At 53.5% G+C, this 23,436-nt stretch overlaps 1 protein-coding gene across 1 annotated transcript in view; it reads right to left on the bottom strand.

The window, feature by feature from the left end:
- Positions 1–23,436, bottom strand: part of vwa8 (von Willebrand factor A domain containing 8) — a 625,928-nt gene that overhangs the window by 40,140 nt on the left and 562,352 nt on the right. The window contains exons 40-41 of the mRNA XM_072514383.1: positions 15,590–15,698; positions 8,564–8,689 (exon numbers count right to left, since the gene is read on the bottom strand). Of these exons, the coding sequence (XP_072370484.1) occupies positions 8,564–8,689; positions 15,590–15,698 (235 nt within the window). The remainder of the gene's footprint in view (positions 1–8,563; positions 8,690–15,589; positions 15,699–23,436) is intronic.

The raw sequence follows: 23,436 nt of genomic DNA, 5'->3' as shown, positions 1-23,436 counted from the left end.
GACAGGTGCTGATTGGGGGACAGGTGCTGATGGGGGGGACAGGTGCTGATGGGGGGGCAGATGCTGATGGGGGGGGGGGGGACAGGTGCTGATGGGGGTACAGGTGCTGGTAGGGGGACAGGTGCTGATGGGGGTGACAGGTGCTGATTGGGGGAAAGGTGCTGATTGGGGGAAAGGTGCTGATGGGGGACAGGTGCTGATGGGGGGGACAGGTGTTGATGGGGGGGGACAGGTGATGATGGGGGGGTGACAGGTGCTGATGGGGGTGACAGGTGCTGATGGGGGTGACAGGTGCTGATGGGGGTGACAGGTGCTGATGGGGGTGACAGGTGCTGATGGGGGTGACCGGTGCTGATGGGGGTAGACAGGTGCTGATGGGGGTAGACAGGTACTGATGGGGGGGACAGGTGCTGATGGGGGGGACAGGTGCTGATGGGGGGGGACAGGTGCTGATGGGGGGGGGACAGGTGCTGATGGGGGGGCAGGTGCTGATAGGGGGGTCAGGTGCTGATGGGGGCGACAGGTGCTGATGGGGGCGACAGGTGCTGATGGGGGTAGACAGGTGCTGATGGGGGGGACAGGTGCTGATGGGGGGGGACAGGTGCTGATTGGGGGACAGGTGCTGATGGGGGCATGTGCTGATGGGGGGGCAGGTGCTGATGGGGGTGCAGGTGCTGATGGGGGGCAGGTGCTGATGGGGGGGACAGGTGCTGATGGGGGGGATAGGTGCTGATGGGGGGGGACAGGTGCTGGTTGGGGGGCAGGTGCTGATGGGGGGACAGGTGCTGGTTGGGGGGCAGGTGCTGATTGGGGGGCAGGTGCTGATGGGGGGGACAGGTGCTGGTGGGGGGGACAGGTGCTGATGAGGTGCTGATTGGGGGAGAGGTGCTGATGGGGGGGACAGGTGCTGATTGGGGGGGCAGGTGCTGATGGGGGGGACAGGTGCTGATGGGGGGGACAGGTGCTGATGGGGGGGGACAGGTGCTGATGGGGGGGGACAGGTGCTGATGGGGGGGGACAGGTGCTGAAGGGGGGGGCAGCTGCTGATGGGGGGGGCAGGTGCTGATGGGGGGGACAGGTGCTGATGGGGGCGACAGGTGCTGATGGGGGGGACAGGTGCTGATGGGGGGGACAGGTGCTGATGGGGGCGACAGGTGCTGATGGGGGGGACAGGTGCTGATGGGGGGGCAGGTGCTGATGGGGGTGGGCAGGTGCTGATGGGGGGGCAGGTGCTGATGGGGGGACAGGGGCTGATGGGGGGACAGGTGCTGATGGGGGGGGGCAGGTGCTGACGGGGGGCGGACAGGTGCTGATGGGGGCGGACAGGTGCTGATGGGGGCGGACAGGTGCTGATTGGGGGGACAGGGGCTTATGGGGACAGGGGCTTATGGGGGACAGGGGCTTATGGGGGACAGGGGCTTATGGGGGACAGGTGCTGATGGGGTCAGGTGCTGAAGGGGGGGACAGGTGCTGATGGGGGGGGCAGGTGCTGATGGGGGGGGCAGGTGCTGATGGGGGGACAGGTGCTGATGGGGGGGACAGGTGCTGATGGGGGGACAGGTGCTGATGGGGGGACAGGTGCTGATCGGGCAGGCAGGTGCTGATGGGGGGACAGGTGCTGATGGGGGGGCAGGTGCTGATGGGGGGGGACAGGTGCTGATGGGGGGACAGGTGCTGATGGGGGGTCAGTTGCTGATGGGGGGACAGGTGCTGATGGGGGGGGCAGGTGCTGATGGGGGGGCAGGTGCTGATGGGGGGACAGGTGCTGATGGGGGGGGCAGCTGCTGATGGGGGGGGCAGGTGCTGATTGGGGGACAGGTGCTGATGGGGGGACAGATGCTGATTGGGGGGGCAGGTGCTCATGGGGGGGCAGATGCTGATTTAGGGGTACAGGTGCTGATGGGGGACAGGTGCTGGTGGGGGGGACAGGTGCTGATGGGGGGACAGATGCTGATTGGGGGGGCAGGTGCTGATGGGGGGGGGGGCAGGTGCTGGTGGGGGGGACAGGTGCAGGTGGGGGCAGACAGGTGCTGATGGGGGTAGACAGGTGCTGATGGGGGGGGGCAGGTGCTGATGGGGGGGGACAGGTGCTGATTGGGGGACAGGTGCTGATGGGGGCATGTGCTGATGGGGGGGGCAGGTGCTGATGGGGGTGCAGGTGCTGATGGGGGGCAGGTGCTGATGGGGGGGCAGGTGCTGATGGGGGGGACAGGTGCTGATGGGGGGGATAGGTGCTGATGGGGGGGGACAGGTGCTGGTTGGGGGGCAGGTGCTGATGGGGGGGACAGGTGCTGGTTGGGGGGCAGGTGCTGATTGGGGGGCAGGTGCTGATGGGGGGGACAGGTGCTGGTGGGGGGGACAGGTGCTGATGAGGTGCTGATTGGGGGAGAGGTGCTGATGGGGGGACAGGTGCTGATTGGGGGGGGCAGATGCTGATGGGGGGGACAGGTGCTGATGGGGGGGACAGGTGCTGATGGGGGGGGACAGGTGCTGAAGGGGGGGGCAGCTGCTGATGGGGGGGCAGGTGCTGATGGGGGGGACAGGTGCTGATGGGGGCGACAGGTGCTGATGGGGGGGACAGGTGCTGATGGGGGCGACAGGTGCTGATGGGGGGGGACAGGTGCTGATGGGGGGGCAGGTGCTGATGGGGGTGGGCAGGTGCTGATGGGGGTGGGCAGGTGCTGATGGGGGGGCAGGTGCTGATGGGGGGACAGGTGCTGATGGGGGGGGGCAGGTGCTGATTGCGGGGCAGGTGCTGACGGGGGGGGGGGGGGGGCAGGTGCTGATGGGGGGCGGACAGGTGCTGATGGGGGCGGACAGGTGCTGATGGGGGCGGACAGGTGCTGATTGGGGGACAGGGGCTTATGGGGGACAGGGGCTTATGGGGGACAGGGGCTTATGGGGGACAGGTGCTGATGGGGGTCAGGTGCTGAAGGGGGGGACAGGTGCTGATGGGGGGGGCAGGTGCTGATGGGGGGGGCAGGTGCTGATGGGGGGACAGGTGCTGATGGGGGGGACAGGTGCTGATGGGGGGGACAGGTGCTGATGGGGGGACAGGTGCTGATCGGGCAGGCAGGTGCTGATGGGGGGACAGGTGCTGATGGGGGGGCAGGTGCTGATGGGGGGGGACAGGTGCTGATGGGGGGACAGGTGCTGATGGGGGGTCAGTTGCTGATGGGGGGACAGGTGCTGATGGGGGGGGGCAGGTGCTGATGGGGGGGCAGGTGCTGATGGGGGGACAGGTGCTGATGGGGGGGCAGCTGCTGATGGGGGGGGCAGGTGGTGATTGGGGGACAGGTGCTGATGGGGGGACAGATGCTGATTGGGGGGGGCAGGTGCTGATGGGGGGGCAGGTGCTGATTGGGGGGTACAGGTGCTGATGGGGGACAGGTGCTGGTGGGGGGGACAGGTGCTGATGGGGGGACAGGTGCTGATAGGGGGACAGGTGCTGATGGGGGGGGCAGGTGCTGATGGGGGGGCAGGTGCTCATGGGGGGGGCAGGTGCTGATGGGGGGCAGGTGCTGATGGGGGGACACGTGCTGATGGGGGGACAGGTGTTGATTGGGGGGGACAGGTGCTGATGGGGGGCAGGTGCTGATGGGGGGCAGGTGCTGATGGGAGGGAGAGGTGCTGATGGAGGGGACAGGTGCTGATGAGGGGGACAGAAGCTGATGGGGGGGGACAGATGTTGATGGGGGGGACAGGTGCTGATTGGGGGACAGGTGCTGATGGGGGGGACAGGTGCTGATGGGGGGGCAGATGCTGATGGGGGGGGGGACAGGTGCTGATGGGGGTACAGGTGCTGGTAGGGGGACAGGTGCTGATGGGGGTGACAGGTGCTGATTGGGGGAAAGGTGCTGATTGGGGGAAAGGTGCTGATGGGGGGACAGGTGCTGATGGGGGGACAGGTGTTGATGGGGGGGGACAGGTGATGATGGGGGGGTGACAGGTGCTGATGGGGGTGACAGGTGCTGATGGGGGTGACAGGTGCTGATGGGGGTGACAGGTGCTGATGGGGGTGACAGGTGCTGATGGGGGTGACCGGTGCTGATGGGGGTAGACAGGTGCTGATGGGGGTAGACAGGTACTGATGGGGGGGACAGGTGCTGATGGGGGGGACAGGTGCTGATGGGGGGGACAGGTGCTGATGGGGGGGGACAGGTGCTGATGGGGGGGCAGGTGCTGATAGGGGGTCAGGTGCTGATGGGGGCGACAGGTGCTGATGGAGGTAGACAGGTGCTGATGGGGGTAGACAGGTGCTGATGGGGGGGACAGGTGCTGATGGGGGGGGGACAGGTGCTGATTGGGGGACAGGTGCTGATGGGGGCATGTGCTGATGGGGGGGCAGGTGCTGATGGGGGTGCAGGTGCTGATGGGGGGCAGGTGCTGATGGGGGGGACAGGTGCTGATGGGGGGGATAGGTGCTGATGGGGGGGGACAGGTGCTGGTTGGGGGGCAGGTGCTGATGGGGGGGACAGGTGCTGGTTGGGGGGCAGGTGCTTATTGGGGGGCAGGTGCTGATGGGGGGGACAGGTGCTGGTGGGGGGGACAGGTGCTGATGAGGTGCTGATTGGGGGAGATGTGCTGATGGGGGGACAGGTGCTGATTGGGGGGGGCAGGTGCTGATGGGGGGGACAGGTGCTGATGGGGGGGACAGGTGCTGATGGGGGGGGACAGGTGCTGATGGGGGGGGACAGGTGCTGAAGGGGGGGGCAGCTGCTGATGGGGGGGGCAGGTGCTGATGGGGGGGACAGGTGCTGATGGGGGCGACAGGTGCTGATGGGGGGGACAGGTGCTGATGGGGGCGACAGGTGCTGATGGGGGGGACAGGTGCTGATGGGGGGGCAGGTGCTGATGGGGGTGGGCAGGTGCTGATGGGGGGGCAGGTGCTGATGGGGGGACAGGGGCTGATGGGGGGACAGGTGCTGATGGGGGGGGGCAGGTGCTGATTGCGGGGCAGGTGCTGACGGGGGGGGGCAGGTGCTGATGGGGGGCGGACAGGTGCTGATGGGGGCGGACAGGTGCTGATGGGGGCGGACAGGTGCTGATTGGGGGACAGGGGCTTATGGGGGACAGGGGCTTATGGGGGACAGGGGCTTATGGGGGACAGGGGCTTATGGGGGACAGGTGCTGATGGGGGTCAGGTGCTGAAGGGGGGGACAGGTGCTGATGGGGGGGGCAGGTGCTGATGGGGGGGGCAGGTGCTGATGGGGGGACAGGTGCTGATGGGGGGGACAGGTGCTGATGGGGGGACAGGTGCTGATGGGGGGACAGGTGCTGATCGGGCAGGCAGGTGCTGATGGGGGGACAGGTGCTGATGGGGGGGCAGGTGCTGATGGGGGGGACAGGTGCTGATGGGGGGACAGGTGCTGATGGGGGGTCAGTTGCTGATGGGGGGACAGGTGCTGATGGGGGGGGCAGGTGCTGATGGGGGGGCAGGTGCTGATGGGGGGACAGGTGCTGATGGGGGGGCAGCTGCTGATGGGGGGGCAGCTGCTGATGGGGGGGGCAGGTGCTGTTTGGTGGACAGGTGCCGATGGGGGGACAGATGCTGATTGGGGGGGCAGGTGCTCATGGGGGGGCAGATGCTGATTGGGGGGTACAGGTGCTGATGGGGGACAGGTGCTGGTGGGGGGGACAGGTGCTGATGGGGGGACAGATGCTGATTGGGGGGGCAGGTGCTGATGGGGGGGGGGGGGCAGGTGCTGGTGGGGGGACAGGTGCAGGTGGGGGCAGACAGGTGCTGATGGGGGTAGACAGGTGCTGATGGGGGGGACAGGTGCTGATGGGGGGGGACAGGTGCTGATTGGGGGACAGGTGCTGATGGGGGCATGTGCTGATGGGGGGGCAGGTGCTGATGGGGGTGCAGGTGCTGATGGGGGGCAGGTGCTGATGGGGGGGCAGGTGCTGATGGGGGGCAGGTGCTGATGGGGGGGCAGGTGCTGATGGGGGGGACAGGTGCTGATGGGGGGGATAGGTGCTGATGGGGGGGGACAGGTGCTGGTTGGGGGGCAGGTGCTGATGGGGGGGACAGGTGCTGGTTGGGGGGCAGGTGCTGATTGGGGGGCAGGTGCTGATGGGGGGGCAGGTGCTGATGGGGGGGACAGGTGCTGGTGGGGGGGACAGGTGCTGATGAGGTGCTGATTGGGGGAGAGGTGCTGATGGGGGGACAGGTGCTGATTGGGGTGGGCAGATGCTGATGGGGGGGACAGGTGCTGATGGGGGGGACAGGTGCTGATGGGGGGGGACAGGTGCTGAAGGGGGGGGCAGCTGCTGATGGGGGGGCAGGTGCTGATGGGGGGGACAGGTGCTGATGGGGGCGACAGGTGCTGATGGGGGGGACAGGTGCTGATGGGGGCGACAGGTGCTGATGGGGGGGACAGGTGCTGATGGGGGGGCAGGTGCTGATGGGGGTGGGCAGGTGCTGATGGGGGTGGGCAGGTGCTGATGGGGGGGCAGGTGCTGATGGGGGGACAGGTGCTGATGGGGGGGGGCAGGTGCTGATTGCGGGGCAGGTGCTGACGGGGGGGGGGCAGGTGCTGATGGGGGGCGGACAGGTGCTGATGGGGGCGGACAGGTGCTGATGGGGGCGGACAGGTGCTGATTGGGGGACAGGGGCTTATGGGGGACAGGGGCTTATGGGGGACAGGGGCTTATGGGGGACAGGTGCTGATGGGGGTCAGGTGCTGAAGTGGGGGACAGGTGCTGATGGGGGGGGGCAGGTGCTGATGGGGGGGGCAGGTGCTGATGGGGGGACAGGTGCTGATGGGGGGGACAGGTGCTGATGGGGGGGACAGGTGCTGATGGGGGGACAGGTGCTGATCGGGCAGGCAGGTGCTGATGGGGGGACAGGTGCTGATGGGGGGGCAGGTGCTGATGGGGGGGACAGGTGCTGATGGGGGGACAGGTGCTGATGGGGGGTCAGTTGCTGATGGGGGGACAGGTGCTGATGGGGGGGGGCAGGTGCTGATGGGGGGGCAGGTGCTGATGGGGGGACAGGTGCTGATGGGGGGGCAGCTGCTGATGGGGGGGGCAGGTGGTGATTGGGGGACAGGTGCTGATGGGGGGACAGATGCTGATTGGGGGGGGCAGGTGCTGATGGGGGGGCAGATGCTGATTGGGGGGTACAGGTGCTGATGGGGGACAGGTGCTGGTGGGGGGGACAGGTGCTGATGGGGGGACAGATGCTGATTGGGGGGGGCAGGTGCTGATGGGGGGGGGGGCAGGTGCTGGTGGGGGGACAGGTGCAGGTGGGGGGACAGGTGCTGATAGGGGGACAGGTGCTGATGGGGGGTCAGGTGCTGATGGGGGGACAGGTGCTGATGGGGGACAGGTGCTGATGGGGGGACAGGTGCAGGTGGGGGGACAGGTGCTGATAGGGGGACAGGTGCTGATGGGGGGACAGGTGCTGATAGGGGTGCCAGGTGCTGATTGGGGGACAGGTGCTGATGGGGGGACAGATGCTGATTGGGGGGGCAGGTGCTGATTGGGGGGTACAGGTGCTGATCGGGGACAGGTGCTGGTGGGGGGGAGAGGGGCTGATGGGGGGACAGATGCTGATTGGGGGGGGGGGTAGGTGCTGATGGGGGGGGGGGCAGGTGCTGGTGGGGGGACAGGTGCAGGTGGGGGGACAGGTGCTGATAGGGGGACAGGTGCTGATGGGGGGACAGGTGCTGATAGGGGTGCCAGGTGCTGATGGGGGTGACAGGTGCTGATGGGGGGACAGGTGCTGATGGGGGACAGGTGCTGATGGGGGACAGGTGCTGATGGGGGACAGGTGCTGATGGGGGGGGGGACAGGTGCTGATGGGGGGGGGGGGACAGGTGCTGATGGGGGGGCACAGGTGCTGATGGGGTGGGACAGGGGCTTATGGGGGACAGGGGCTTATGGGGGACTGGGGCTTATGGGGGACAGGTGCTGATGGGGGACAGGTGCTGAAGGGGGGACAGGTGCTGAAGGGGGGGACAGGTGCTGATGGGGGGTCAGGTGCTGATGGGCGGACAGGTGCTGATGGGGGACAGGTGCTGATCGGGGAGGCAGGTGGTGATGGGGGGCATGTGTTTATAAGGGGGGCAGGTGCTGATAGGGGGGACAGATGGAGGCATGTGCTGATGGGGGTGCAGGTGGTGGGTGGGGGAACAGGTGCTGATGGGGGGGGCAGATGCTGATGGGGGGGCAGTTGGTGGTGGGGGGACAGGTGCTGATGGGGGGCAGGCTCTGGGTGATGCTGACAGGTGCTGATGGGGGGGCAGGTGGTGGGCGTGGAGGAGCTGGGTGATGCTGACAGGTGGTATGGGGGGACAGGTGCTCCTGAGAAAATTACAGCCTATTCCTAACCAGGGCGTGGAATGCCCTGCCCGCAACAGTAGCGGACTCACCAACACTAAGGGTATTCAAATGGTCATTGGATAGACATATGGATGATAAGGGAATAGTGTGGATGGGCTTTAGAGTGGTTTCACAGGTCGGCGCAACATCGAGGGCCGAAGGGCCTGTACTGCGCTGTAATGTTCTATGTTCTATGTTCACCAATCAAAACTGGTTTCTTTCCCCTCAGACTCACTTCAGGCTCCACTTCTCCTCGACGCTTATAAATTGCCTTCTCTCCTGTCAGGCCATCGATTATTTTGGTGTCATCGAGTTCTCCAATAGACTGGTGTCGTAGCCATTGTCTCTCTTTGCCTTTAGCCTGTTAAAAACGTGAAGAAAATGAAATCCATTTGGTGAAGATTTTATTCAGCTACACATCCACATCCCTTATTTCAATTAGGAATATCTTATAAAAAGTTTTGGTTCTTATTTATAATTAAAACCGAATTCACCTATGGGATTGTTTAAAGTTACTCTAGGCATCCCGAATACATTTTTATGTGTTGTGATGTTTGCAATGTCCACATAAGCACTGATTACATAGAACGTGTAGTATTCAAATGAGCAACTCGGTCCATCAGATCTATGTTGCTGCAATCGAGCTTCCTCCAATCTTACTTTATCCCACTATCGCCATATCTTTCTAGTCTTTTCTTCCTAACGTACTTGTCTAGCTTCACCTTACTCTACATTGTCACCATTTCTTTCTCGTCTTTTCTTCCTAATGTACTCGTCGAGCTTCACTTTACTCTACATTGTCACCATATCTTTCTCGTCTTTTCTTCCTAATGTACTCGTCTAGCTTCACCTTACTCTACATTGTCAGCCTCCATTACGCTCTGAAGTAGCGAATTCCATGTCCTCATCATTCCCTGCATAAAGAGGTTTCTACTCAATTCCCTATTGAATTTATTGGAGTCTCTCTGTTACTTTGGTCCCTAGCTTTGGATTCCCAAACAACCGTTAACAAATTAGTTGATTAGATGTTGGTAACATTTAACATCTAATGCATGAATGTCTACAAGTGAAGTTCACAAGGAGCTGCCTATTTCCACTGAGCAAATCAAAACTGAACAAAGGCAGGTCATGGAGATGTTCTTGGTAATACTGGAAAGCAGCAAGCAAGGCAGCGGTCATTCCGGCTGAATTGTAGGATGGGGTAAATTCAGCACTCTCAGATCACAGCAGGAAGCAGTGCACAGCTCATAGTCAGGATTTCAGAGCTGTAGCCTTACCTGCGATGGATGCTCACTCAGAGGTTTGCTGTCCATTGGGAGGGCTGAAGTTGGCAAATTGGACTGTTGTAGCCCCCTGTAAAAGGGGAATGTACTGTCTGAAAAGATGGTAGGAGCAGCTTCAACAATACCCTTCAAGAGGATATCGGAGAAACACCCTATGGGGATTGGCATGATTGGAGAGATCTTTCAAAGGGTCTGCACAGGTAAGATGGGTAGAATGGCCTTCTTCTATGCTACAGCATTCTATTTCTAAAGGAAGTTTCCCTGGGATGGAGGAGTGGGAAACAAAGAACTAATTAACACAAGACAAAAAAATGCTGTTGCAACTATAATTATTTTGCATTGAGTTTGGTCACGATTGAAAGAAATGTTTAAAACATTTAATTCCCATTATATAGAGCAGGTGGGTCTGACTGCAGTCTCCCAGCTTTGGGAGGGTGAAAGCACAGGGAGGGAATATATTAACTGATGTGTGTATTTAGGCAGCCTCCTTCCTGTTTCGGGTGGTTCTGCTGCTTAACAATTCACAGCTCATCCTCTGATCAATCGCACCTAGGGCGCCATAAAGGAGTTCCCATGACTTGCTATTGCCTGATTTTTAACTGATTGTTATTTGGCAGTTGAACCCCCCTCCCCCACCCCATATTCAGAAATAATACACATTAATTTGCAGAGAGCCTCATTCTCCCTGGTGCCCACTGATCGACGCTGGGACTGCCTTGATTTTAATATTCTCATCCTTGCTTTCAAATCTCTCCGTGGCCTTGCCCCTCCCCATCTCTCCAATGGCCATTAACCCCACAACCCCCTGAGATCTCTGCTCTTACAAATCTGGTTTTAATCGCTCCACTGTTGGCAGCTGAGCCTTCACCAGTCTGGGAGCTTCCTAAAACCCTCCACTCCTCATTTAAGACATTGCCTAAAACCTATTTCATTGATCAAGTTTTTGGAAATCTGCCCTAACATATCCTAATGTGAGTCAATGTGAAATTTCATGTTAGAATTAATGACTTAGGATGTTTTACATTGTTAAAGGCACCATATAAATGCAAGTTGTGGTTTCTACACTTTTATATTAATTAGACGATTGAATACAACCATGCAGGTAGTATTAGCTGAGCTGAGAACAGCCCAAGACCGAGTTAGTAATGGTTGTTTTCCGAGCACCTTCCTTTGGGAGAGTTGGCATTAATCTGTGTATGAGAAGGCTACCAGTCTTCAATGGAATAAAATTAACTTTAACCCTAATTAAATAAAAAGAATGCATCTCCTTGGGCAGTGCTCATCGTCATGTGGAGCCTGCATTAAGGCCATGTGTCAGTGTGGCTCAGTGGGGAGCGCACTCACCTTCAAGTCAGCAAAGTGTGGGTTCAAATTCCACACCAGAAACCTGAGCATACAATCTACACCTACACTTGTAGTGCAGTCCTGAAGCAGTGCTGCACTGTTGGAGGTGCAGTCTTTCAGATGAGACTTGAACCAGAGGTGGATATAAAGAAACTGATTATCTGGTCATTATCATATAGCTGTTTGTGGGAGCTTGCAGTGTACACATTGGTTACTGCATTTCCTACCTCACAACGACTACATTTCGAAAGTACTGAACTGTCTGCAAAGTGAGACACTAAGGCTGTGAAATGGGGTTATATAAATGCAGGTCTATCTTTCTTTCCTGACAATGACTAGGCATGGGCTTTAAGCTGATGGTGCCAGATGTCGATGGCAGCTACCCTTCTTCTGACCGTAGTCATTTAATATTTATTTGTAGTATGCTGCATAGCTGGGTAGAGGCTCCTTGAGAAGATACAATCGAAGTTCACCAGCAGTGCCACCCACAAGCAAAATGGGAACCAGGGACCTTTGGTGAATTGGATAAATATTTGAAAAGTAAGAATATAAAAGGACATGAAGAAAGGGTGGGAAATGGGACTGGATTACATAGCATAGCTCCAGTTAATAAGCTACTACTGGTACAGGTTCGATGCAGAGTGACCTCTTCCTTTGCTGCAGGTTCTACGGCGGAACAAAGATAGACCATTCAGAAGTTGATGCTCGAGGTTCATCATTCTAAGGTCAGATATGAAGGCTTAGAAGGGACTGTGAGCTATCATGTTTCAGCTTATCTGGATTGGCTGTATGGGCTGGGGTATAACCTGCCTGATGACACTCGATATAAAATGGAATTGTCCACTCTTGTTTTACTCATCTTGCTTGGAATAAAAATAACATTGTAATTTATTGTCAGTCATTATCATTGTTCAAGTGATCAGCAATGCAATGGAAACAACTGAAACATAAATATATCAGCTGTCGGATTGTGTGTTCTCTGCTCCTTAATGGAAATTGGTTGCAGCTGACTGTACTCAGGATTACATCAAGGGGAGGAGGAGGTGCAATGGAAAGAATTGAGAAACTCAGACTTCAGGGAAGTCGCACTCTCACAAACTTCAACAATCCGAGTCACTCACTGCTTCAAAATAAATTCATGATAGGTGAGCTTGCTTCTTATGTTAGAAGTTACTGAGTGCTGTAATATGGTGAGGCAGGTAGGGTGTTATGGCAAGAATTTCAAGAGATGACAGATTCACTGTTAACTGGAGTTGAGTAGGTGATTATTTCTCAGCTGCACACTGCTCCCAGAACTGAGCCGGTGGTCGCTCCAGCCTGAAGGCACTTTCTATTCAAGAATTACTTTTCATCACCTAGGTGTATGAACATTACATTCTGTCCTACCATTTACCTCCTTAGCTTCAAAACACTCATTCTTTAGTGCTGACTTCAGTACAATTACCCAGTCTATATATTTATCTGTGTGCTAATGATATGTAGACATCCAGCTACCAAAAGACATCCAGTTGGCTGTCTTGATCTGACAACACCTGCACTTTTATGCAATGATGAGAACACTTTGAAAATGTGCTGTGCATTTTCTTAAATAAGGCACATCACAGCTTGAACCCTTTAGTTCCTCACTCTGTCAAGGGACTGAAAAACAACTGCTGAAACAAGAAGTGAATTGGAATATGAGCCTACAGATTCCGCAAGCATGAAGCATGCAAACAATGGAAGGAAAAGCATGTGTTCACGAATCTGCTGCCTCTCCATATGCTCTGGGCTTTGAATTTACCTTTTCTTTCCTAATGACCATTGAACTCTCCCACATAAGACTGTGGTTGTGAGGGCTGCCCTCTCCAGCAATGTGCAGCTGCACACTGGGCAGATCAATGACCCATTCCCAAGCAGGAGTGCAGATGTTTTCACTTGAAGACTGTGGACCAAACACCAAATTTATCGAAAGTGAAGTTGGAATGGAGGGAAGGCTCTTTGGGGACAAACACTGTCCCTTTTCAATTGTTTTTGTGTACTGGGCAGAGGCAGAGCCGGACACAAGGTGGCAAAGACCATTATAGAACAAACTGTTGGCATCCTCAAATGGTGCTTTGAATGCTGTGCTATGACAGGTTAGTGGTGTCGTACAGTACAAGATCTCAAACATTTGTACCATTACTTGCACAATGATGTTTCTAGAACACAATCAGGAATTACTTCTCCATACCAACATATTCTAAACCCTTGTGTGGAAAAAAGATTTTAATCTCTTTATGCTTCGAGCACAAAATTGATGGGCCTTTGTTATTGTTTCATTGACCAGCAATTTTTTGTCATAAATTACCCTTTCATAAATATCTCACTCATTATCCGCATACTTTAATATCCCAAAGAGTTTAAACTTAATCCACCTGCACTCCCTGCACCCTTTAATATCACACCCAGTCTAATCCCACCCCTCATTCACCACACTCTTTATTATCTCAACAACTCTAATCCCCATCTATCCTTCACTCCCCACAAGCGTAAAATACCACCCAATCTAATCGTATTCTCCTCAATCTCTGTACCCTTTAATATCCCACCCAGTTTAATCCCTTCTCCATTCACTCCCGATGCTCTTTAATATCCCATCCAGACTAATCTCACTCTCCTCCTCATTCCCCACACCATTTAATATACCATCCAGTCTAAACCCACTCCCCCCTCACTCCCCAGACCCTTTACTATCCCATCTAGTTTAATCCCAATCGCTCGGTCACTCCCGCATCTCTAATATTCCACCAGTCTAAACCCTTCTCTCTTCACTCAGGATATGCTTTCATAGACCACCCAGTCTAATCCCTCCCTACACCCTTTAATAATCCCTCTCTCCTCCTCACTCAGCACACCCTCGCATCTCTCACCCAGCCTAACCCTACTCTCCCCCCACCCATTAAAATAATAATAATAATATTTTTTTATTGTCACAAGTAGGCTTACATTAACACTGCAATGAAGTTACTGTGAAAAGCCCTAGTCGCCACATTCCGGCACCTTTTTGGGGACACAGAGGGAGAATTCAGAATGTCCAATTCACCTAACAGCACGTTTTTTGGGATTGTGGGTGGAAATTGGAGCACCCGGAGAAAACCCACGCAGACACAGGGAGAACGTGCAGACTCCGCACAGTTATCCAAGTGGGAATCGAACCTGGGACCCTGGCGCTGTGAAGCAACAGTGCTGACCACTGTGCTACCGTGCCGCCCTAATATCTCAACATCTTAATGTCTCATCCAGTCTAATCCATCTCTCCCCTCACTTATCATACCCTCTAATATCTCACCCAGTTTAATCCCATCCTCCCCACACACTTTAACATCTCATCCAGTCTAATTCCACTCTCCTCCTGAACTTCCCACACCCTTCAATATCCCACCCAGTCGAATCCCATTCTCTCCCGCATTCCGAGCAGGTTTTAATATCCCACTCAGTTTAATCCCACTCACTGCCACACCCTTCAATATCCCACCCAGTCTAATCACCCTCTCCACACCCGATAATCTCCCACCTATTCTAATCACCCATTCCCCTCAACCTTTCATATCCCATCTAATCTAATTACTCTTTCCCCCTCTCATCAGATCTTCTAATATCCCTTCCAGTCTAATCCCACTCTATCCCTCACTGCCCACACTCTTTAATGTCACATTCTGTCTAATCCCAATCTCCCCACACCCTTTAATATCCCACCCTATTTAATCCTACTCCCCATCACACCCCACATCCTTTAATATCCCACCCAGTCTAATCCTACTCTCCCCATCACACCCCACATCCTTTAATATCCTACCCAGTCTAATCCCACTCGCCCCCTCACTCCCAGTCCCCTTTAATATCCCACCCAGTCTAATCACCCTCTGCCCTCTTCTCCAGACCATTTTATATTCCATCCAGTCTAATCCTACTCTCCCCCTCACTCCCCGCATCCTTTAATATCCCACCCAGTCTAGTCCCACTCTCCCATTCACTCCCTACACTCCCCGCAGTTCCCACACTCTTTAATATCTCAATCAGTCTAATCCCACTGTCCTCACTCTCTACGCTCTTTAATATTCCACCCAGTCAAATCCAATTTTCTCCCTCACTCCGAGCACCTTTTAATATCCAAACAGCCCAATCCCACTCTGCCCCTCACACCCCGCGCCCTCAAATATCCCACTCAGTGCCATCCTCTCGCTCCCACTCTCTCCCCACACCCTTATATGTTTCACCGTGTCTAATCCTATTCTCCCCCTCACACCACGCACTCTTTAATATTGCATCCTGTCTAACCCCATTGTCCCCTCACTCCCTAAACATTTAGATATTTCACCCAGTTTAATCCCACCCTTCCCCTCGCTCCCCACACCCTTTAATATCCCATCCTGTTGAATTCCACTCTCCCCCTCACTTCTTGCTCCTTTTAATGTCCCACCCAGTCTAATCCCACTGTCTCCCTCACTTTCCACACCCTTTAATATCCCACCCAGTTTAATCTCACTTTCCCCTCATTACCTACACCCTTTAACATCCCGCTCAATCTAATCCCACTCTCCTCCTCACTTCCCATACCCTTTGATATCCCGCCCAGTGTAAGCCCTTCTTTGTAAAATGTTGAACTTGGCAGATACCTGCAGGCTGTCGAGAATGACTCGTATTGATTGGACCTGTCTCCGTATGGCTCCTGAAAACCTCTCGTATGTTGCAGCATCATATTCACTCATGTGAATTTCCTTTAACCTGCAGACAAAACAAGGGAGTATATTGGCTGAGTGCTTCTCCGGTCATATTTGTCTAAAATACTAAAGGAACAGAAAAGAAATGTAAAGGTTGGTTTAAAATGGTGCTGACCTGACCCGTTTTAATTAATTACTGCATTAAAACTCTGATTCAGGTAATGTACTTGACAGGGATTTGGCCCTTACTAAATAATGATGAGAGTTAAATCACCATCAAATCATGGAGCCAGAAGCACAATTCTGAGCTGGCTCCGGTACAATTCTGTTTTTCTGAGTTGTTGACCAATATTTGTAACAAGCAGTACTTGAACTTTGAAACAAGGGTAGGCCATTCAGCCCTTTGAACCTGTTGTGTGAGCCATGTAGTTGACAGATCAGGGCACCTCAATTCCATTTACCCAGATTTGCTCCATATCTGTCAATATTCTTGCCGAATGAAAATCTATCAATCTCAACGAAGTTGGAATTTGAAGTTAGAAAAGTAGTGTTGCTGGGAGCTGTGAAGGATTGAATGACTCAGGAATGTCTGATTCAGCTGGCTTGCACCTCTGCCTCTGAGACATAGGCTCCGGGTTCAATTCCCACTCCATGTTGTGTTGGTCATGGAATGAGTATTTGTAACACCGGTTCAACAAGTTGACGGTGAGCCTGCTTATCCAACACGTTCAACACTATTCCCCAAAGGGGGAAAAATGTGCGTGAAGGTGCAAGACAAAAAAATAATTCAAATCTTAAAGGGGTTAATTACAAGTAAAATACACCATCCCCCTTTAATACTCAAACACACTGTACCCATTAAACGTGTGTAGTGTGTTTGAATATTAAATGGGCATGATGTTGGAGTACTAAAGGCATATAGTGTGTTTCAGTGTTTAAGGGGTGTTGTGTGTTTGAGTATTAAAGGGGTGTGGTGTGTTTCAGTATTAAAGGGATGTAGTGTGTTTTAAGTATTAAAAGAACATAGTGTGTTTTGAGTTCTATAAGGATGTGCTGTGCTTGAGTATCAAATGGATATTGAATGTTTGAGTATTAAAGAGGTATAGTGTGTTTCAGTATTAAAGAGGTGTAGTGCACTTGAGTATTAAAGGGGTGTAGTGTGTTTGAGTATTAAAAGGGTGCTGTGTGATTAAGTATTAAAGGGACATAGTGTGTTTTGAGTACTAAAGTGGTGTAGTGTGTTTGAGTATTAAAGGTTTTTAAAAAATTTTTTTTTTATTGAGGCATTTATATATTAACACAACAAACATAATCACTAATCAAGCCAACAGGGCTGCAAATAGCCAACTCAACAAAATACCCTACCAACCTGCTCCCCCCCCCCCCCCCATTTCCCAACTCCCCTGCCCCCCCCATTTTAACCCCCCCGTCCCCACCCTGAGTCCCTTAATTCCAACAATATCCGTCTCTATATTTGCTACCAGGGAGGCAAAGGTCAAGACATCGGCCTCTCTTGCCCCCTGAACTCCTGGATCTTCTGACACTCCAAAGATCGCCACCTTTGGACTCAGGACCATCTTCACCTTCAGGAACTCCGACATAACGTCAGCAAACCCCTGCCAGAATCCCCCAAGCTTCGGACATGCCCAAAACATGTGGACATGATTCACGGGCCCACCCACACACATCTACCCTCCACCCCTTCAAAAAACTTGCTCATCCGGGCCACAGCCATATGTGCCCTGTGGACCACCTTGAACTGAATAAGGCTAAACTCAGCGCACAACGACAATGCATTCACTCTCCTCAGGGCCTCCTCCCACAATCCAGCCTCCAACTCCCTACCCAACTCTTTCTCCCACTTGCGTTTCACTGCCCCTATTGGGGCTCCCTCCCGGTCAATCAGTTCCTTGTATATATCCAACACCTTTCCCTCCCCTACCCCTGTTCTTGACACCATCTTGACCTGTAGCCCCTGGGGCGGCAGGTGAGGAAAGAATGGTTTGTGCCTTCGAACAAAGTCCCTCAGTATTAAACGGGTATTGAATGAGTATTGAAGGGATATAGTGAGCTGGATTCTCCATTTCAGAGACCAAGTGCTGACTCCAGGACTGAATCGGTGGTGCTCTGTGACCACAAAAGTGGCGCCGGTCCCGGAGCAATTCAGAATCCGTTAATGGCCGTGCACCGGCATCACGTGGAACTAGAGCAATTCCAATAAAAAATAGTGTCTGATTCGCCAGGATCGGGATTGGCACTCGAGAGGCTGACAAGCTGCAGCTGCATATCAGCACTCCACACCCATTCATTCCAGCCAGCACAATAGAAGCTCGAAGAGCGGCAGCGCACTTCGCAGATGCGGAGCTTGAGACCCTGTTGGACACCGTGGAGAAGTGGCGGGGCACTCTGTTCCCTGGGGTGTGAAGGAAGCTGCCACCTGCCGCTGTACACCCCGCCTGGGGGCAGATAGCAGGGGCTGTGAGCCCAATGCCAGGACCGGCCAGCAGTGTCGCAAGATGCTGCACGACCTCCTCAGGGCGGCCAGGGTGAGAAGCCAGCACCGTGTCCCTGGCACCAACAGTCGTCCCACACATCCGTAATCACCACACCCCCAAACCGGAGGGTGACCGAACTCCACCTGCCAGCAGTCTGCTTGCACCCCACCCTGTGCCACATGCCAGCACCTATTCTGCCCACCATGGCCGGGTGCCCTGTTCACAAAGGCCACCAGCTGCCCACCTCTGTACTGGCCGTGTCCGACTGCCTAACACTGTGCATTTTCTGTGCCCCCCCACCCCACCCCATCCCCAGAAGGCGGCGCATAACAGCAGGGAGAGGGAGAAGACTGGAGGGGGCTCGCATGACCTGCTGCCCCTCACTATCACAGGAGCAGCAGGCACTGGATCTAGTTGGTGGGCCTGGGGAGTGGGCAATCGCTGAGGCGAAGGTCAGCATCAGGGTACCAAGTCAGCCCCCATTGAGTTGTGGTGTCCCTATGGCATGTGTGGCAGACTACACCCCTTTGATACTCAAACACACTACACCCCTTTAATACTCAGACACAATAGATCTCTTCAATACTCAAACATGATACACCCCTCTAAATATATGAGGCAGGATTCTCCGTTGGCCACGTCGGAATCAGGAACACGATTGGGTGGAGAATTCAGCGGTAGCTGAAAATGGAGGTTGGCATTGGCGCCCTACGGAATGCCATGCTCCAGTGCCTCGACAGCGGTGTGAATGCACTCTACACTGCGCGTACAGTAAAAGCCATTGAAATATTATTAACGGGCCGGTCCCACTTTTCTCCAGGACTCCTGTGCGTCAGGAGGAATTACCGACAATGAGGTTCACTTGTGGTTTTACAAGACTCATTTTTAGATCTTCATCCTTATTATTTTCCCCCTCTGTGTTTGTCTGTCTTGTGTGTGTGGGTAGAGGGTGGGACAGTTAAAGGGGGTAGTAGGTATTAGCTTGTTATCCAGTTGTATTTACTGCATATTTCATGATAGTTCTTGGTATAAATAAGCAGTAATTGTCTTTCAACGTACAAACCTGGTGACTGTGGTTATTGGGCAGCCAAGGGTCAAAACACTTCTGGAATTTTTATATGAATTATTGGTTAATTCATATGTGTTGTGACTCTAGGGCACTTGCCCAGGGTGGCATAACAATAGTGTGTTTGATTATTGAAGGGGTATAGTGTGTTTGAGTATTAAAGGGGTGTAGTGTGTTTGAGTATTAAAGGGGTGTAGTGTGTTTGAGTGTTGAAGGGCTGTTGTGTGATTGAGCATAGAAGGAGTACAGTGTGTTTGAGCATTAAAGGGGTGCAGTGTATTTAGAGTATTAAAGCCATGATGTGGAGATGCCGGCGTTGGACTGGGGTGGGCACGGTATGAAGTCTTACAACACCAGGTTAAAGTCCAACTGGTTTGTTTCGAATCACTAGCTTTTGGAGCATTGCTCCTTCATCAGATGAGAATAATGGATCACCTGATGAAGGAGCTACACTCTGAAAGCTAGTGATTCAAAACAAACCTGTTGGACTTTAACCTGGTGTTGTAAGACTTCTTACTTGAGTATTAAAGGGGTGCAGCGTATTTAAGTATTAAAAGGGCATAGTGTGTTTAAGTAATAAAGAGGTGCAGTGTGTTTCGTGTTGCTGAATTGGGCAATAATGTGCAAGGTCACAGCAAATCAAGATGACCAATAGTCCATCATTCTCAGTTTACTGCACTACAAAGATTGGACAGTTGTGAAGAGTTTCTATGATAAAATGCGAATTGCCCTGCAGCTGTCAGCATTCGCTGACATGAATTACTTGCAGTTCGGGAAAACGAAATAGAAGCTGCTTTGATTTCAACACAATGAACAAACTCTGAATGGTCTTTACAAAACTCACACTCAGAATAGACTCTGCTTGCATTTTCTAGACTTTGCAAGGCTCATTTCTTTTGTCTTACAGCTTGTCAGATGTTTCAATAGTAATCAATACTTTTTGATTGATCTTAAATGGAGGCTTTCCTCGTTCATGATTCAGCTGAGATTTAGTAAATGGCCCCCTTCATGCAGTCAAACAATTAACAGAAAATCCCAAAAGAAGTGATGTGTTGACGTTGACAAGAAATTGGATGAATTTTGTGCAATGACAAAGAAGGGTTTGTTCATGCTTTTGAAATTGGCCATTTCCACCGAGAACTATTTGTGGAGAAATGCTTTTGGAAATCCTGTACTCACAAGAGTTGTTTACACCAGAAAGGAGCTTACTTGTCTCTTCATTTTGCTTAGTGATTTTCCAACACTCTGGCCACTTCTGGTGGAAGTTCATTGACCTGATATGTTAACTCGCTCCACAGGGGCTGCCTGACCTGCTGAGTATTTCCAGCATTTTCTGGTTTTATTTCAGGTTTACAGTGTCTGCAGAAATTTACTTTCGCATTGGGATAGATTTAAATCCTACAGTGCAGAAGGAGGCCAGTCGGCCCAACGGGTCTGCAACTCCAAAGGAGCACCCCACCTTGGCCCAGTCCCCCGCCCTATCCCTACAAGACCATAAGAATTAGGAGCAGAATTAGGCCACTCGACCCATTGAGTCTGCTCTGCCATTCAATCATGGCTGATATTTTTCTCATCGCCATTCTCTTGCCTTCTCCCCAAAATCCCTGATCCCCTTATTGATCAAAAACCTATCTATCTCGGTCTTAAAGACACTCAGTGATTTGGCCTCCACAGCCTTCTGTGGCAAAGAGTTCCACAGATTCACCACCCTCTGGCTGAAGAAATTCCTCCTCATCTCTGTTTTAAAGGATCGTCCCTTTAGTCTGAGACGGTGTCCTCTGCTTCTACTTTTTCCTACAAGTGGAAACATTCTCTCCAAGTCCACTCTATCCAGGCCTCGCAGTATTCAAGTAGAACCTCCTTCATCCTTCTAAACTCAGAGTACAGGCCCAGGGTCCTCAGCCGTTCCTCATACGACAAGCTCTTCATTCCAGGGATCATTCTTGTGAACCTCCTCTGGACCTTTCCAAGGCCAGCACATCCTTCCTTAGATACGGGGCCAAAAACTGCTCAGAATACTCCAAATGGGGTCTGACCAGAGCCTTATATATCGTCAGATGTACATCCCTGGTCTTGTATTCTAGCCCTCTCGACATGAATGCTAACATTGCATTTGCCTTCCTGAACTTGCACGTTTTAAAAAATATAGATATTTTTTATTCTCCTCCTTTTTCACATTTTCTCCCAAATTTACACCCACCAACAATTTAAACAATAATCAGTAATAAATATGTCAATCCCCATATCAATATCAACGATCCCATCCTCCCACAAAACCACAAACATTAGCCCGCATGTTCAGATAAATAAATGACAAAAAGGAATCACCCATAGTCACCATTAACACACACCGCCCCCCTTCCCCCAACCCTTCCACCCACCCGCCCAACTAATGTTCGATGTTATCCAGTTCTTGAAAGTGCATAATGAATAATGTTCATGAATTGTAGAACCCCTCCATCCTTCCCCTCAGTTCAAACTTAACCTTCTCAAGAGTCAAGAATTCCAACAGGTTCCCCCGCCACGCCAGGGCACAGGTTGGAGAGATTGCTTTCCAACCCATCAGGATTCACCTTCGGGCGATCAACAAGACGAAGGCTACAACATCTGCCTCCCCATCCGTTTCCAACCCTGGCTAGTCCGACATCCCAAATAGGGCCTCCCGGGGACCCGGGTCCAGTTTCACGTGCACCACTTTACAAATTACCCTAAAAACCTCCTTCCAGTAATCCTCTAGCTTTGGACAGGACCAAAATATATGAATGTGATTAGCGTCCCCCCCCCGCCCCCCCCCCCCCCCCGGCAACATTCACACACATCTCCTTTAAAGAATCGGCTCATCCTCGCCCTCGTGAGGTGTGCTCTGTATACTACCTTCAGCTGTATCAGCCCCAACCGCGCGCACGAGGTGGAGGCATTCACTCTCCGGAGCACCTAACACCAGAACCCCTCCTCCATATCCTCTCCCAACTCTTCTTCACACTTTGCTTTGATCCCTTCCAGTGGTGCCTTCTCCTCTTCCAAAATAGCCCGTAAACCGCTGACACTATCCCCTTCTCCAGTCCCCCTGTCGTCAGCACCTCCTCCAGCAATGTGGAGGCCGGCCCCACGGGAAGCCCTGTATTTCCTTTCTGGCAAACTCTCGAACCTGCATGTATCTAAACATTTCCCCCTGCTCCAGCCCATACTTCGCTTCCAGCTCCTTCAGTCCTGCAAACCCAACCCCGAAGAAATAAATCTTTTAGTGTCTCAATCCCCTTCTCCTCCCATTTCAGAAAATTTCCATCCCACCTCCCTGTCTCAAATCTGTGGTTCCTTCGAATCGGCATTTCCCTTGACCCTCCCCCCAACCCGAAGTGTTGGCGAAACTGCCTCCAAATTCTCAATGAAGCTATTATCACCGGACTCCCTGAGGACTTCCCCGGGGCTATCGGGAGCGGCGCTGTTGCTCGTGCTTTCAATCCCGACCCCCTGCACAAACTCTCCTCCTTTCTGACCCACTGGGAATCAACCCCTCTGACCCAGCTACGCATCTTCTCCACATTCGCCGCCCAGTAGTAATACATCAGGTTCGGGAAACCCCCTGCCTGCCTTCCCCTCTGTAGCAGCACCTTTCTAACTCTGGCCACCTTCCCTCCCCATATGAACGACGTAATCCATCCCTCAATCTCTCTGAAAAAGGCCTTTGGCAGGAAAATCGGCAGGCATTGAAAAATAAACAAAAATCGTAGCAACACGTTCATTTTAATCGACTGTACCCAACCCGCCAGTGACAGAGGGAGACCATCCCACCTTGCCAGATCAGCTTTCACTCTCCTCACCAAACTAGAAATGTTGTACCTGCGGAGCACCGCCCCCCCCCCCCCCCCCCCCCCCCCACTCCCGGGCAACCTGCACCCCCAGGTACCTAAAGTGAGTCCCTACCCGACGGAATAGCAGCCCCCCCCCCCAGCCCTGCCCCACCCCCGGCCGAGAGACTACAAAATACTCACTCTTGTCCTGATTTAGTTTGTACCGAGAAAGACCCAAACACTCGAAGCAGCTTCAATATTCCCCCTATCGACACACTCAGTTCCGACACGTATAACAGCAAGTCATCAGCATATAAGGACATCCTATGCTCTATCCCCCCTCGCACTATTCCTTTCCATACCCCCGAACTTCTTAATTGGATGGTCAATGGCTCAATCGCGAGTGCAAACAGCAGGGGCGGACATAGGACATCCCTGCCTAGTCCCATG

Source organism: Scyliorhinus torazame, chromosome 8 (genome assembly GCF_047496885.1).
Source record: "Scyliorhinus torazame isolate Kashiwa2021f chromosome 8, sScyTor2.1, whole genome shotgun sequence".
In the NCBI taxonomy this organism is placed as follows: Eukaryota; Metazoa; Chordata; class Chondrichthyes; order Carcharhiniformes; family Scyliorhinidae; genus Scyliorhinus; species Scyliorhinus torazame.
This window is presented reverse-complemented; position numbering and strand designations above follow the sequence as displayed.